Source organism: Petaurus breviceps, unplaced genomic scaffold (assembly GCF_028583685.1).
Source record: "Petaurus breviceps papuanus isolate PSGF00001 unplaced genomic scaffold, PetGlider_PUasm1.0 185, whole genome shotgun sequence".
NCBI classification, from domain to species: Eukaryota; Metazoa; Chordata; class Mammalia; order Diprotodontia; family Petauridae; genus Petaurus; species Petaurus breviceps.
In genome coordinates this window covers 4476076-4493062 of record NW_027185797.1, presented here as the reverse complement: position 1 = coordinate 4493062, position 16987 = coordinate 4476076, and the positions used below count along the sequence as shown (strand labels likewise).

General features: G+C 41.1%; 1 protein-coding gene across 4 annotated transcripts; it reads left to right on the top strand.

Moving 5' to 3' along the window:
* The first annotated feature begins 422 nt into the window (after window positions 1-422).
* CDV3 (CDV3 homolog) lies at window positions 423-15639 on the top strand. 4 transcript variants are annotated; one of them, XM_069088368.1, is made up of 5 exons: window positions 423-695; window positions 1372-1448; window positions 10735-10871; window positions 11690-11849; window positions 13561-15639. In XM_069088368.1, exons 1-5 carry the CDS (start codon window positions 438-440, stop codon window positions 13565-13567), a joined length of 639 nt encoding a protein of 212 aa, XP_068944469.1. In that variant the 5' UTR covers window positions 423-437; the 3' UTR covers window positions 13568-15639. The 4 variants fall into 4 exon arrangements, with proteins under 4 accessions (XP_068944469.1, XP_068944468.1, XP_068944470.1 ...); XM_069088367.1 differs by having other exon boundaries at window positions 13115-15639; XM_069088369.1 differs by lacking the exon at window positions 423-695 and adding an exon at window positions 1014-1050 and having other exon boundaries at window positions 13115-15639.
* Window positions 15640-16987: the final 1348 nt, after the last annotated feature.

The window sequence follows — 16987 nt, the reverse complement described above, 5'->3', positions numbered from 1 at the left end:
CCCGCACGTTGAGCGTCTCGCTCTCTCCTGCCCCCTCCCCCCCGCCCTTTCCTTTTCCCCTCTGGCTGAGCTGGTGGCAGCAGCTGCGGCGGCGGTGGCGGCGGCAGTAGCAGCGGGGACTGTAGCAGCAGCGGCAGCCGGAGCAGCAGCAGTAGACGCCGGAGCCGCCCGGCCTGCCCCCCGCGTGCGCGCGGAGCCGAGCCCTAGCCGCCCGCGGGACTCGAGCGGCGCGGACCGTACCACCGCCGGGCGGCGCGCAGGGGGGACAGCCGGGGCCCGCCCCGCCAGCGCCGCCGAGCTCGGGCGCCTGACGAGGACGAGGCAGACGCCGGCTGCCGCCGGGGGCGCTGCTGCGGCCCGCGGGAGCCGGCGCTGAGGCCGGCGTGAGGCGGGAGCCGGGGCGCGGGGGAGCCGAGCCTTCGCCGGCCGCCGCGGCCATGGCCGAGACCGAGGAGCGCAGCCTCGACAACTTTTTCGCCAAGAGGGACAAGAAGAAGAAGAAGGAGCGCAGCAGCCGGGCCGCGGGCGCCGCCGCCGCCGGGGGAGCTGGGGCCGCGGGGGCCGGGGCCGGGGCCGCCGGGGGCGCCTCGGCCGGAGGCGGCGGGGCCGGGGGCGGCGTTGGGGGCGCCCGGCCGGCCGAGGGGGCGGCGGGGGCCGCGGGCGCTGCGGGGCCCGGAGCGGCCACCAAGACCAAGGTGAGAGCGGCGGCCGGGCGCCCTAGGCCGCGCCGGGGCCGGGGGCCTGAGCGGGAGGGCGCGGGCCCCTCCCCACCCCCACCCAGCGTCCAGGCGGGCCGCGGCGTGGCCACCGGGCGGGCCTCCCCGGGCCGCGGCGTGGCCACCGGGCGCCCACGTGACGCGCGTGTCCGCAGGCCTCGTGGGCCGCGCGGACTTCCTGCTCGGGCCGCCTTCCCGGCCCAGGAAAGCGCCGCCTCCCGCGTTCGGGAAGCCCGTGACCCCGGGGGAGGGAGGCCGGCTGAGCCCCGGGCCCCGCAGCGTGGCCGCCGAAGTGTAACTCTTCGCCGACCTGCTCCCCCTTTCGTTGTTAGAGGTGCTTCCTCGCTCTCCGAGGCGTGGAGTCAATTACTGACCCCCGTGTTACACAGCCCAGCCGGGGTGGGGGGTGGGTCTCGCTATTTAAAAAAAAAGAGGGTGTCCGTGTCAGGTTCAGCCCTGGCACTTTATGGTTGGGATTCCTTCCACGAGGTTGGTGTTTGCAACAGTTGAAGTGTTGGCAAAGTTGGTTGTTAGGCCTGGGAGGGAGCAGCTGTGACCCATCTCCTAACCTCGGTTTTAATCAAGGGGTTAGGTTAGATGATCTCAGACTCCAGTAATTTTATAATTACTTTAATTAGCCGTATTTGTTTTTCAGGATGAAGATGAATGGAAAGAATTCGAGCAAAAAGAAATTGATTACAGTGGGCTCAGAGTTCAAGCCATGCAGATAAGGTACCATTTGTTTTTTTTTTTTAAGTGCTGTTTTTAGAGATAAGATATTGAGGTTTAAAATTTTTCTTTAAGAAATTCCGAAGCTGCCTTATGATGAAACCGACATTAAAACAGCAATGGATTGTATGTCTCACAGATCCTCTTCCATTGCTACTGTAAGAGAAAGCCCCTCAATTCTCCTTATGACACTGATTTAGAAACGCACAAAAAGGCATTACCAGATTGTGTAGATCTCAAAGTTAGATGTTTGCTCAGCATTCCATTGCTACTACAGGAAAAAGCTACCAAATTCTGAAGTTCTTTGGAAAGTTAGGTTAATTTAAACCCTCATTATCTGTATTGGAAATTCTAGGAAATAAGTTGATTAAAATAAGACGGCTTATTATTAGGCCTTCACTACTTGTGGCTTCTAAAGTAGTTTTTGGGTCCCCCTTCTCCCCCCACCCACCCAATTCCTGAATAAACTTGATCAACTTGGGCACAAGAACCAAGTTAGTCTATTAATGGTAAGTTCTGGGCACAGGCCCTGAAGTCAGGAAGACTCCTCTTTCTGAGTTCAAATCTGGCCTCAGATGCTTACCAGCTGTGTGACCCTGTGTAAGTCACTTAACCTTGTTTACCTCAGTTTTCCTCATCTATAAAATGATCTGGAGAAGGAAATGGCAAATCACTCCTTTGTATCTTTGGCAAGGAAACCCCACTTCCCCAGAGTCAACGTGACTATGTTCTAGTAACTTAAGTAACTGCTCATAGTTTTTAGATGCATATTTGAGTTACTAAATGAAAGAAAGCTAAAGTATTCTTCTTTTCGGGAGAAATAAGACTGATTTCTCATTTGGGGAAATTTCCTTTCAGTGTGGCTGTGTAAAAAGACATAATGTTGTTCACTTGTCTTCCTTTTGAAGTCTACTCTCTGAAAATACTTGTGACCCCCTCACTGAAAATGTAATGTTAGTTTCCTTTACTATAAACCCAGTTTTTAATATTAGAGGTAGTATTTTATTGGCCTTATTCAACATAACTTGGCAATAAAAAGCTCTCATCACAAATTTGCCCCTTTTACCAAAATTAAGCATCAGCCTTCATCTAATTATAGGGGATCACTCTGAAATGCCATTTGTTTTCAAATGCCCTTAAAAAGTATGAGTCATTTTGTTTTTAAATAAAAGGTTAAAAACACTTGTTGGGTCTTCTGAGTATTTTAAGTGAGTGGATAGAGTCCTTAGATTGGGAAAGTAGTCTGACTCTGGTTCTGCTTAACCACTCACCACCTTTTTTATCTGTAAAGTGGGAACAGTTTATATGCTGTATAGATCAAATGAGCTGTGGTGTATGTAAAGTACTTTGCAAACCTTAAAATGTTAGCTGTTGGAAACTAGTCTTGAATTCTTGAGCCTTTCATATAAAACTGAGCTCCAGATTGGTTTGCTGTTCTCTTCAGAACAGTATTTCATTTGAGGGCTGCTGATTAACTAATTGACAGGATAAACGAATACTTGGCCATATTGTATGGACTTTGCTGACAGGATTCTGGGGGAAAGATTTGAGTGGTGCCAGAGCTGTCCTTTTCTTGTTTGAATCAATTGGTAGGATGATTGTTGCAAAGACACTTATTTGCAGAGAAGATAGAGCACTAAATTAAGGGAAAAAACTCCATTAGCATGAAACTGTATCATGAAGATCACTTAATAGTCTGGTTATTGAATCTGAATTCCAGATTCAGTGTCACCCCAGATACATCCTTTACCAGAACTGCAACTTTTGCTATTATCAATCTTTCCATAGCAGGTTGTATCTTTAAGCTTTGCCAAAGTACAAATTTCAGGTTCAGCATTTCAGTTTTTACCACCTCTATAGGCAAGGAGCCCTTATCTAGCCTTATTAAGCCTTTAAACCTTTGAGGACTTAATCTTCCATTTAGTCATAAGGGCCCTCAAATAAATTTGGCAGTTACCTATCTAACCTGCTTTCCTCAGGAAAGGGCTTAATATAAACCAGGGCAAACATGATTTCACTGGGGGGGGGGTGTTCTGTTTTGGATGGAAAGTGCGGGGGTCAATTCAGTTATACATTGTTGATCCTTGAATCAATTTAAGGGCATAATCTAATAATTTCATAGAACAATCTCTCAATCCAGCTCTTGACTGGTTTCATACCTACTGAGATGTAATAGCAACTGAACAGCCAGTTGAGGAAGAGATGATGGGGACCTTACGCTTCCCACTTGGGAGCAAGGAAAACTGGGTAGGGGAAAGGGCAGCAGTTTGGGGATGAGTTTTTGCTTTTTTTTTTTTTTTAAAGTAGCATTATACTTCAGAGGCCCTCTTGATTATTTTGTGGGGGTGGGGGAGGGAGAGTGAAGTTGCAAATTCTTAACTGTTGATAGTCAAATTTTGCATGCTGGTTTGTGCCTTTGCCACATTGTTCCCTCTTAAAAGTTTGGCTGATTATAGGTGAAGGAATGTTGCAAAAGAAACATTGATACCAATCTCAGAACCTCCTAGTTCTGTGATTTCTGTGCTATGGGTATAGGGTTGTCTGTTTGTTGGAGCTCTACATCAATACCATTGAGTGCTGAATCTTGAACAGCTCTCACTAAGAGGTAATATGTTGACAAGACTAACAATTCATCCAGACAAATAGGGATTTGATGATATTATTTAAAAATAACACTCCCAACTCTGTAGATTTGTGATTGAGACTTTGGTCAGCCTTAACTAGTAGGGGATTGGTATCTTCCAGCTGATATTGTTTCAGCCCTCCCAGTGACTTCTAATATTAAGTCACTGAAGGACAGGGGTAGTAGTGTGATACTTGGAGTAAATTACTGCAAATTACTGTGCCTTATGATAGGAATGTCAGCCTCATTTTCATCTAAGTGGAGTTAACAACCTGTTCTTTCTGCCTTGAAAGGGGTTTTTAAGAAATAAGTAAAATAATGAGTATAATCTCTTTCAAAAATATAAAGGCATCTTCACAAGTGTAAGGTGGGGGGTATGATTCCAATAATAACCATATGTGTACCCAAGTACTTGTATATCATGAGACAAGAATGATGTTGAGGAAAATTCTATACAATCAGTAGGGTAGATACATTTTTGGCATAAAAAGTGGGATAAAGAGTCCTTTTTACAACTCAGCTCCTCTTAGCCATTATTTGACCTTTTTTTGCAGTATATTCAGACTTTGACTGGTTTGGTCATAATGGGAATTCTGGAAGGGGGGCTTATAAAATGAAGGATGAGTGGCCATCATGCCAGGTTACAGGGTGGGTGTTGGAGCCCTTCACTTGCTGCCTGACCCTTTCTCTTTGTCCAGGCCTCTTCTCTCAGAAGACTAAAGCTATATTGCTGGTATGGGAGTTAGTTGGGCTGCTTAGTTTTGATGCTACGTTTGCTGGTTACTTACTGCCCCTCTGTGGCCTTAGACTTTACACAAGTCTAAGAAATAACTTAACCATAATGAATGGCAATGAATTAAGATGACTGCTAAGGCCGCTTCAACATCTTGGTTTGGTGGAGGGAATCTTCATGACTGAAATATCCTACCTGGATCAATCCTGTCTTGACTATGTTAAACAATTAGTAAATGTGAACAGATAATAGGATATATTAAATTCAATCTGCCACTAAGTAGCTGTGTGACTTTGGGCAGGCCACACTTTAAATGACATTGGATAAATTTATTTTAGTTTAGTTTTAAGGTCCCTTTAAGCTCCAATTCCTTGATCTAAATATTAAATACTGTGCATTATAATGAATCTGAATGTAATGGGTTGAAACTGAAGCTTCAATACTTTGCCGACATGAGAAGATATATCACACCTAGTAGAAAAAGTTGGGAAAGTTTGAGGGCAAAAGGAAGAGGATGAGACTGATACTCATGGAAGCCGCAGCAGACAGAAGTGGAGAGTTTCTGATGAATGGTGGAGGATAGAAGGCTGGCCTCTTGACTGGAGGACAACAAATTGTAATGGCTGTTAATTCAACAGACCTTTCCTTTAGTTAGCTGGAGTCAGGTATTTGTCACACTTGAGATTTTGGTTAATGAGCATCATGGGAAAGAGAATGATAGGAAAGGGGAAGGAGACTTGTTTATTATAGTCACTAAAGAAAAACCATTTTATTAAGGTCTGTCTGTGTCACAGCTTCTTTTTCTTTATCTAACACTAGCCTCCATTTCCTTCTGCCTTAGAACTTTCAGTAAACATTTATCTAGCCTCTGCAGCATGCCACTGTTGCTGAGGATATAAAAGAGGCAAGAGTCATCTGTCCCTCAGGAAGCTTACAGTCTAACTTGATGGAAAAGTCAAAAGTCCTATTTTTAAGCTAAACTAGATTTAATGGAATAGCTGTTGTTATATAGGTATAAATAAGACACCCATAGCATAAAACATGGTAAACTTTTTAAAAAGAACTTGATAGCTTGTTAATAGCAGCTTAAAATGCAAAAAAAAAGTCAATTTATATATTTACTTGTCCATTCAACTTTCACCTATGGATAGGTAGAATCAAAATTTTTGCGATTGAATTTGCAGTTTGTTTCATAGGCAGTGGGGTTTTCTTTTCCTTTTCCTTATTTAAGACCCAGATGGTCAGTGAGAAGAGAGTGAGTATAGCTAGAGGTCAGCCAAGTTGATAGGAGAAGAAACCAGGTTATCCAAATCAAAACTAGTAACTCAGAGTCTGGGGTCTTGGGGTATAAAGTGTGACTTCAGTAGCCACAACCAGGCTCTGTTACATTGCAATACAGGAACTGATGTTTGCAATGGTGACTCTCATGAGTCATCAGGAAAAGGTTAAAATATGTTTACTCTAAAAATGTAGAAAAATAATAAAGATAGTAGTGCCTAGTTAAGTCTGCATAGAAACAATAGAATGATGTTTATAAGTCTTTAATTGGCACTTCTGAGATCTCAAACTTTAGTCCTGTACTACATCTTGTGTTTGTCATTTCCAGAATCTGCCGAGTTCAAGTCAGAGTCTTGTCACCCTAAGATTGGAGGCTTGGTTTTAGCCATAGCCATTAGTGCCTGGAGAGGTTTAAGGTGCCAGGGGTTTATTGCTTCAGTGGAGAGAGATGGCTTGCTCTGACAGAATTTTGAATTACAATTCCTAACTGAGGGCCTGAATCCTAACTTTGAGAAATAACTTAACCAGAAACATTTTCATTTGCTATAAACATGTAATTACAATATAAAACTTGATAAAGTGGGTTTGAATTGATACTTATTACTGTTTGGCTTTTTTTATTCATACTCATGTAATGAAACACTATGCTATACTGTTTAAATTTCTTGTCTGTAGCTCTTGCTATGTTGTAACAAATCAAGAGTGAAGAGATCTACTTTCATTTGAGTAATTGATTTCTTTCAGGGGAATATTTTGGTGGAGATAGTAGGGCTACTTTGATCCAAGAAGTTTTGGTTTTCTTTTTTCATGTTGCAGGTGTGTGTTTAGAACCAACTTGGTATTGTTAGGGATCCATTTGGTCTCTTATAGCAACCTTTGAAATAGTGCTATTGAGCTAGAAAAGCTTAAGGAAGCCCAGCAAATCTTATCTTGGCACCAAAGTATTTTTTTTGTTGTTGTTTTCTTTGGAGGGGGGAAGGCAAGGCATTTGGGGTTAAGTGACTTGCCCAAGGTCACACTGCTAGTAAGTGTTAAGTATCAGAGGCCTGATTTGAACTCAGGTCCTCTTGACTCCAGGGCCCGTGCTCTATTCACTGCACCACCTAGCCGTCCTGCCCCCAAAGTATTTTTAAAAGATATTTTTATTGATATCATTTCCTTTCTTCCTATATCCTCTCCTTTCTAGAAAGCCATTTCTTATAATAATTTTTTTAAAGAAAAAAATAAGCAAATCTGATTAATACAGTGAAAAAAATCTGATGTGCTGTGATGTACACTTGTCAGCTCTCTTCCCAGCCCCCAAGGAGTGGGGAAAGTTTCTTTTCACATCTTAAGTCCAAGCTTCTACTGTATAATTTCTCAACATTCATCTTTTGTGGTGGTTCTTAACATTTGCATTTATGTAGTCATTATGTATTTTCCTTGCTTTGCTTTAGCATCAGTTCTTCTAAGTCTGTCTTAGGCTTTGTATTGGTTATTAATTAATTTCAGCACAGTAATGTATTCATGGACAGTCAACACTTGTTAAGCCCCATTTGATGGCACCCCAGTGTTTTATGGCAGGGTTAAAAATGCCCTTATTCGCACTTAATTTTTCTTCCCTTTGATCATTCACATTGTTTCACAGTCTTAAATCTCAAAGGGTTGGTTTAATAGTGGCCACAGGAACACATTGCTGCCTGATAACGAATCTAGGAAATCAAGATTTTTCATCCAGGTCTTGTAGTTTGCCCCATAATAGCTTGTAAAACTAGATAACTGTTGTGCTTTTGTGTTATTTTAGGGACACTGTGATTATATAAAGTTGTGAGATTAACTTTAAAAATTTAGCAGACTCACTTAAAACTGGTCCAAATGTGTGTCTTCACAACCCCCTGGAGACCATTCGCTGTTCGAGTAATGGCGCCATTGTTTGGGACTGTTGAGGAAATTCGTCTCTTGTAGAACCGTTAGTCTCTTTGCTATAGTCTCAGAGATTCCCCTTTGTTTCTCATACCTTTTTCTCTTACTTTCTTCCATTGTTTTCCTTCTGTTCTCAGCTTAACCTTTCCCTCTCCATCATTCCTGCTTCCTGAGCCAACAACCCTGTTTACTGGCTGTAGCCAAGAGAAAAGAGGGACTATGGGCCAGATTCAAGCTGGGAGCCAAGGAAAAGCTTGTCTACTGCCTGACTTCTCTAAATGCTGCCAATTGATAACATGGGTATAATTGGCTAAGTGCCCTAAATTCACATTTTAGAAAAACTTGTGTAAAAATACAAGTTAATGGCTTGATAGGGGAAGTACTGAAGTATTTAAAGAGGTTTGTTTTCTGTTTTATAATCCTTAACTCATTTCATAAAACATTAATGCTGCAAGGGGATCAGGGTCAGTTGCTCCATTTTGTAGGAAAGGCACAGACATGTGAAAGAACCTCTTTATCCCCAGGAAAAGACCTGAAACTAGATCTAGACTTAAGTCCAGTGCTTTTTGCCAGTATGCTTATTTTACCTGGGAGAGGGGGGAATGGTTTTAGTAGAGACCATAAAAATAGCTGTGATTATGAAGTCTTTTTTAAAGCATTAGATTTATTGCCAAAATGAGGGTTTTTTGGGGGGGTTTAGGAGACTAGTAACCTGTGGGCCTCAGTTTCTTCTATAAGATGAAAAAATTAGTTCCTTTCTAGCTCTAAAAAATTTTTTTTGTTTTACAGAAGTTTTGTGCTTAAAAATTATATGGATGTACATTTTGCTTTAATGTATAAATAAATGTTTTTGTATTCTCTCTCCTTTTTTTTTTTTTTAATTTTTGGAGGGCAGTTGGGGTCAAGTGACTTGTCCAAAAAAGTCACACAGCTAGTAAGTGTGTCAAGTGTCTGAGGCCTGATTTGAACTCAGGTCCTCCTGACTCCAGGGCCGGTGCTCTATTCACTGTGCCACCTAGTCACCCCATGTTACTGTATTTTTTTTTTTTAAGCAATCGGGGTTAAGTAACTTGCTCAAGGTTACATGGCCAGTTATTTCTTGTGTGGTGCTAAGTATCTGAGCCCGGATTTGATTCCCAGGTCATCCCGACACTGGAGCCGGTGCTCTTACTGACCTGGCTGCCCCGTTTTTGTATTCTTTAATGGTTATGTGTTTAAGGAAAAGTTCTAGATTAGTTTTTTTCTTCTATTTGCATAAAGTAACCCACTTATCAAAATTATGCTTAAAAATCACTCACATAAGGTTGGCAAAGGGACCTGAGATCTGCTTATTAAACTTTTTTTATATTCTCAAATCTTGTAATGTGGCACTTGAGAGTCTGTAAAGCACATTACTGTAGCAGCAAGCACCCCAAGCGCGTCCTCAGGGTTTGCTGCTCATACAGGTTCTTGGATCTGCTTTGTTAAAGGAAAGCAACTCAATGGGTTAACAAGCTTACTTTAATCAGTCAGACATATATCATTTACCTTGTTCAGGGGAAAAAGGTCAGCACCCCGAACTTCAAAGCATACAGGCAGAATTATCAAGACAGAGACAGATCAAGTAGACAGATTTCCAAACTGTCCAACCATTACATCCATACCCAGTCAACATCTGGGTTTTTTTTTCAAAGCCGGGGGACTCTCAACAACGGCTTCCCAGAATTCAGATCAAATCACAGAACACTTCTCAGAGTGAGTCCCAAAACAAAGCTACATATCAGGGCTTATATAGCCTTCTCCTGGCTCAGAGAATGTAACAACCTTATTGACTCACTGGCCAATCAAGAAGTATCTACTGAAAAACAAGCCTCCCACCCCAGGCTTCAGGTGCACTTTAGCCTAGGGGCAGGGAAGATCTTCCAAATTTGCATTCCCATTACAATTACTTATACAGGATATATGTGTAATGTGCTTTTAGTTAGTTAAAACTACACTGAGACTTTAAGGGAAGACTCCTTTATATAATTTGATCCTGGTAATCTTGTGTGGTAGGTAGGTACCATGGGTATTATCCTAACCTTAGAGTTGAGGAGACTGAGGCCCAAGTTAAGTGATAGATGTTAGAGGAGTTAAGTTCAGAGGTTCCATCAGAGGAGACAGTGTTTGGTTAGAGAGTGTTAGAGACTTGTCAGTCACACACAACTAAATGGGAGGGAGGGCTGGGACCCCAGATCCAGGTTAACGTTGCTTCAGGAGTATTGTCCTTAAGAAGAACTCAAAGTGTTCATTGGAAAAGGCTAATAATAGTACTTTCCTAGGGGACATTGTAGGGATTAATTACCTGATAAATGAACAGAATTAAATTTGTTTCCCTTCAGTTTTCTACCTCTCATTTTCCCTTTTTCCTTGCTTGCCCTTTACTTTTCTCCATTCCCCCCACCCCCATCTTCTATTATCTTAGATAAATGCTTTTCAAAAGTCCTATTCAAAAACACAAGCACAATTCTTCTGCCCCAAACCAGTATTTTCCCACTAGCCCATGATACATTGCTATTTCCCAAAAAGAAAAAAGGGGTAGTGGATGGTTTTTGTAGTGTTATCTATTGATGAGAAACTTATGTCAGATTTCTTTTCTCCAAAGCCTGAATAAGGCCCTACTGTTTTAATTAAAAATGAATTATTCTTATGAGCAACTAAACTTTTAACTAGTCTTGAAATTTCCCTGATAATTCTTTTTAGTCTTAGATTATTTGTACCTTGATTTCTAACAGTGAAAAGGAAGAAGATGATAATGAGAAGAGAGAAGATCCAGGGGATAACTGGGAAGAAACTGGTGGTGGTGGCATAGAAAAATCATCTGGTCCTTGGAATAAAACAGCTCCTGTTCAAGCACCTGCTCCAAGTATTGGTAATAGATTTTTTTTTCTCAAATTAAAGCATGATTAAATAAATTAAGCCTCAATTATCTAAGTGTTGAATTAACTTAACTCTTGAATTTCATTTGTTATATCACTTTGAAGGCCTTAATAGAAAAGTCCTACATAGAGTTTGGGAATTCTTTACCTTTAACTCTGTGTATTGGTAATAGTCAATTCTCAAAAATATGCTTTTCTGTTATTTCTGTAGAATGTTTTTAAGTCTGTAAGTAAGCTAGCTACTATACTGTTTGAATAAGAAATCCGTTTAAAAATTCAGTCCTGCTGCTAATCCAGCAGAAGCCAGTAGACTAGTGTCCCTCTAATTTCTTATTTGAGTCTACTGTGAGCAAGAGATGATTATTCATTTTACCTTCTGTAACTCTTAATGCTTTTAGTTCTGTTAACATTAACATTTGGTCCTATTGTAATAGTTGCTTTCTATTTAACAGTACAGGTTAGGTAATTAATTTTGCTTTTATGAACAGTAAAACATTCTCTAAGAATGAATTGACTAGAAGTCTAGACAGGTCAATGACATACAGCACTTGTGTAGTATTTCGGTCCACTCAGAGTAGTGGGGACCCCAGCTAGTCCTTGTCCTGTATGTTTAGGATTCCTTCTCAGGGTTGGCAGGCTAACTTATGCCCATTTTAAACAATGCCCAAACATAGTCCAAAATGGAGTTAATTCTTATAGATGATTCCTGTTTAGAGCTTACCTAGATATGTCAGGCATTCTTTGTTTCATGTAGTTGATAAGGAGATAGAACTCATATTTTGCTGTGCTGTAAGTTTTACTGTGTTTTTAGTTACAGAAACCCCAGAACCTGTTATGACCGGTGGTGTATACAGGCCCCCTGGGGCCAGGGTGACTTCAACGAGGAAAACACCGCAAGGACCACCAGAAATATACAGTGACACACAGTTCCCGTCATTGCAGGCCACTGCCAAGCATGTAGAAAGTCGGAGGTAAGTGCCGCTACTTGCTGAGTTAGTTGATCACTAAGAAATTGGGCATAAAAAAGATACATCCAAGAGAGAGGAAATATGGGCCCTGATAAGGGAAGGGTGGGAGAACACTTAAGGAAAGCACTTTATTTTATTTTATTTTTATTTTTTGCCTTTTTTTGGGAGGGCAGTTGGGGTTAAGTGACTTGCCCAAGGTCACACGGCTAGTTTTTGTGTTAGGTGTCTGAGGTCACATTTGAACTCAGGTCCTCCTGACTTCAGGGCTGGTGCTCTATTCACTGCGCCACCTAGCCACCCCAGAAAGCACTTTATTTTACCAAAGATAATTTGAAGGATGTAGAAAACATTTCACGTTCTTAAAACAGTGCTTCATTTCTTCTACCTGGTTCACATACTATAAGCAAGTAAAAATGTCATTAGATTGTTTATGTGTTCAATGACTATAAATGAGGACTGTCTGGCTTTTATAAGCATGATAAATATGTATTTCAGCAGTTAAGTTAAAAAATGTCTTATGGAATGCATTCCTTAAGAAACACTTCAAATCTGGTTTAGAACTGTCTCCTTCCTCCACCAACAAAAAAGTGGTGAAACTTGTTCAAGTTTACACCAAAAGTTAGTATGGCTTCTGACCCGTAGTGGGTGGCTTTTAAAGCAGATCCCGGGATGTTGTCTTTCTTTTTTGTCTTTAAGAACACAGCAGTTTTGAGAGTTATCTTTCACTTAGCCTGGTTTTTCAGCATTTTACTCTTTTAAAAAGCCATTTGCTTATATTTGAATGTGCCATTCCCCAAACCTTCCCACTACCACTGTATTTTTCCCTTTATCCTACCCCCTTTCTATGAGATGAAATTCCAGAAGTTTAGTCAAGTTTTTAGCTCGACTCTCATGACTTTTACAAAAGGATAGATTTATAGTTGAAAGGAATTATGTCAAATAGCAATTTTTAAATTGTCTTCAAACTAGCCCTGAAATTATCTGTAGTTAGTACTGCAGGATAGATCACTGTTAAAATATAGGGCTACATTAGAAAATAATCTGTGTTTTGTTTAGTTGAAAACTTTTATTTTTACATTAGGAGGTTATTCTAGTTCTAAAAATGGCTGAAAAGCCCTTTTAAAGGAACTATATTCACTTCATGGCCATCTGTCCCCCCCCCCCCCCCCCCCGCATTCTTCTTGGGGTGGGTTTTTTCAAGCAAGATTATTTTCAAACCTACCTTATCAGTCAAGAGATATTTACTGATTCCATTTCTTTTCCCTTAGGGATAAAGAAATGGAGAAGAGCTTTGAAGTAGTAAGACACAGAAATAGAGGTAGGGATGAGGTTTCCAAAAACCAGGCACTTAAACTGCATCTAGACAACCAGTATGCTGTGCTGGGGGACCAGTAGCGCTGCCCACACAGGCCCGTTAAGGGATGGCTTTTTGATAACCCTCCTCCTAAGGTAACTAAGCTGCAGCTAACGGCCATGAACAACCTGCCACCTGGCCCTGTCTGCCGGATCTCCTGCAGCATGTGCAGACTGACATCAGCGAACGGCTGAACTGCTGCCCTGTGGAAGCTTAATGTGTTGTGCACCATTGGATGTGGGGAATTCTCAATGTTCTAAATTGCTTGAACTAGATTCACCAGTATTCTTTGATAATTACTCTGCAAAAAACAAAAACAACCTGCAGCCAGTGGTCATTTGGAAATCTTTTTATGTTCAGATACTGAGCCTCCGTCAGGGCTGACTACCTCAGATTTGCTGCATTCATTGTGGACACCATGTGGATCACAACTTCTGCATAAGAAGGTTACAGCTGTTAAGTGGCCATGAAACTTGAAACCAGCTCTACTGGATTCCTATCAGAAATCCTGCAAAAGTCGGCAATTTGGGTTCTGATCTGCTATAAATGACAAAGATTTAAGTGACCTTAATTAACCTGTCCTGGGCCCCATCCTTGAGGAATTCTTTCTCTAGTAGCTATGGCTATATATGATTTTTCCTGAGACCGTACCACTCTCAAAAGAACTGTGTTCAAATAAACCCATGCAGAGCTGTCTGTTTTTTTTTTTTTAACCCTTTAGCTGTAGCCATATTCTGAGGTTACGAGAAACTAAATTTAACCACACTTTGATGTACAAAGTGGGGGGGGGGGTTGAATGGTCCAACTTTTTTTTTTCTTTAGCCATTTTTATTTGGATAGCACATGTGTTGTATTTTCCGCCAATAAGGCCTTCTTTGCTTTGACTTAGAATCTAAGTTCTTTGAACAGAGCATAATGCTTGGTTGAGTAACTTGAAACATCTGTTAAGAGGGATTGTGAAATAAGTTTCATAATCTGATTTCCACCCCCAAGGGGCTGGAGCTCCAGAGCCTTTAAAGATCAGTGGATGCCAAGGCTTGACTTCAGGTGCTGCTAAAGCCTCTAATTACCAGGTCTTTAACTTGTACAGTCTGTATTTGACCAGGAGCACAGGTATCTAGCAGGTGGGAGTGTAACCTTTTTTTACCACTAGAGTAGAGGTGTTCAATCGCCTGTGAGTTTATTTCTAGCAAACTTGTCTTGCTCCTTTTCAACTCAAACCAACGAGAGTAAATCTTAATCAGAAGCTTGGTGGTGTGTGCAGAAGTTTTCCTGATGTTTCACATGTAACTGACCAATTAATGTGGTATTTGACAGACTCCCAGGTGTGCCACACCTATCCCCACCTTTTCCAGGTCAGGATGTTAATTTCTGCAGTGATTATCCTGACTAGCTCTGTTGGATGTGTGTCTGGCTGTTCAGTGGTTGGGGGGAGGGGGGTGGAGGGAAAGAATGGGGCAAAAGACAGGTGACATAGCACTTCTGTTTTTAATAAATGCCAGGTTGAAACAATCCAGTAACTTCGTCCTTAAGTGGGACCTGACAAAGCCACCCAGAGTTATTGCCTATGGTATGAAAGTTTCATTCCACCTGACTTCAGATTCTGTTTCATCTTTCTTAGTTTTGTCGCTTTGATTCAGTACAAATATTGCAAAGTGGTACGTAACCACTTGATGCGCAGAGTCTGGGTTTCTCTCTTACATTTCAATGCCAAATTCAGGAGTTGCAGACTTGCCACTGACAAGAGTGAAGCAAGTAGGTGAGTAAAACAATCTCCCTGATGTGATATCAAGCAGCAGATTCTCTTGTAGGGGTTCAGATGACGAAATCCCCTTCTGACTCCTAGAAGGGTTACTGACAGTGTCTCTTGGCAGCCCCTGACAACTGCTTCTTGGCATAGTTGCTGGCATTATCGGAAAGAATTGGCAGGCTAGCTCCCTGTCCTCTTAGAAAGGTGTACCTGGACAAGTTGCTGAGCCAAGGAGGAGTTGGGTGTTCAAAAGAGGACCTGGGCTACTCAAGTTAAACTGAAGACTTCATTTGGGAACCAAAAACTTTAATAAAAGAATTAAATAGAATTCTTGGACTTTGAGCCATCTGTTTTCCCTGAAAAGTATGCATCTTTGCCAGCAGTGTCTTGTTGGATTATATTACTGAGGAATGAACTGAGATGATTATGTGGAAGTGTTATTTAATGGCATATTGTACTAGAAATTTGAAGACCTGCAGTAGATTTTAAATCCCAACTCTTGTTATAACATTTTTAAGAGATTGTGAAATTGTCAAAATGCACATTAATCAAGTTTTAATATACTGTATGATGGGTAGATGAGACTGTCCATTGTACCTTATTTGGTTATTTGAATTCTCAGGCATGGTTTTGGCAGTGCAAGAACCCTGTAACATTTACAAATTCAATAAAATGGAAATGAATATGGATCTTTGTGCCTGATTTTTATTCTGACTTAATCCATATTAATGGTACAGTTTGGTTAAAAAACAATAAATGTATTTGAAATCTTTTGGTGGGGGAGGTGTTGGAATGAAGATTGATCCTTGAAAAGGGATTGATTACATTTATTACTTAAGTTAAACACTGATCTTAAGCTTGGGGGTTGAGGTCAGGAAACTTGATCAGGATCTCAGTTAAAAACTGAGCCCTAAATTTTAGTTTGTTTTAGTTTTTTTTTTAATTTCATAGTATAGTTGGCAGTTGGTGGAGCCACCAAGTTACAATGAATCATGAATATTCGGTTGTTTTAAGATGAGACCTCCAAAATATACTTTGGTCTTAAGGGGAAACATTAACTGTAACTACTCTTGAGTTAGTGCCTTTTTTTTCCTTCCAGTTCACGTTATCACTTAGAAATTTATTTTTCTTGCTAAATCTTACCAGGGAATAAAAACATCCTATTAAGATATGTTTGAGACTAAAGATTTGAGATTTTGATATTTCACAGATAGCAGAAAATAGCATACTTAGCAATTGAAATAAAACCATTGGGGTGCTTTGGTTTTTTAAAAAATTGACACTTCTAGTGGATTTAAGTTCAGTTGTAAAAATCATCTATATAATTAGATGATGTATGTTAATATATATTATAGATAATTAAAGAGAATACAAATTTTGAGAATTATTTAGATCACTAGCAGTACAGATAGCCTTTGTGTAGAATGAATTTACAGATTAAATTTAGAAAAAGCCAAGTATACAACTTCTCCAGCTGCTCATTTCCACACTGCAGAGCTGGTTAATATATAATCAACCACAGCTATTCTAATAGGTATTTTACATGTAGCTGTTGCACACATGTTCTGAAAGAGAACACTGAAGGCAACAGGCTCTTGGTGTCCAATTTACCGTAAATCACTTAATATCCCATCATAAAGACAGTGCATGATCACTTACTGAAGCATTTACAACTATTTGCCTCTAACAACACTAAAAGGACCTAGTCTACTGTGTTGCTTGAGTTCTTGTATGTGTTTGTTTTTTAAATACCAGGAATGGACACTTATTTTTCCTGTGATTATTCAGAACTTCCCCCCTGCCCCCTTCAGTTTGTATTTCTATAACATGCCTGTGCTCAGTCCTCCAACCATATCAAATGAGAAGTTTGGTTCATCTGATGCCCCCTTCATCCTTTGCTCCAGGCTTGTACATATTCAAATACCCCAGTTAAGTAGATTCTGGCTACCTCTCCTCATGCTGTTGTGGTCCTTTTACCCTCCATTCCCCCCCCCCCCCCCGACCCTCAGAACATTTCCAGGTTCTCCCCAAACCTGT

Coding starts and splice junctions, on each gene's coding strand:
- CDV3 (XM_069088367.1), top strand. CDS start 438: ATGGCCGAGACCGAGGAGCGCAGCCTCGACAACTTTTTCGCCAAGAGG. Junction 696..1,371: donor GAGCGGCCACCAAGACCAAG/GTGAGAGCGGCG, acceptor TTTGTTTTTCAG/GATGAAGATGAATGGAAAGA. Junction 1,449..10,734: donor GTTCAAGCCATGCAGATAAG/GTACCATTTGTT, acceptor GATTTCTAACAG/TGAAAAGGAAGAAGATGATA.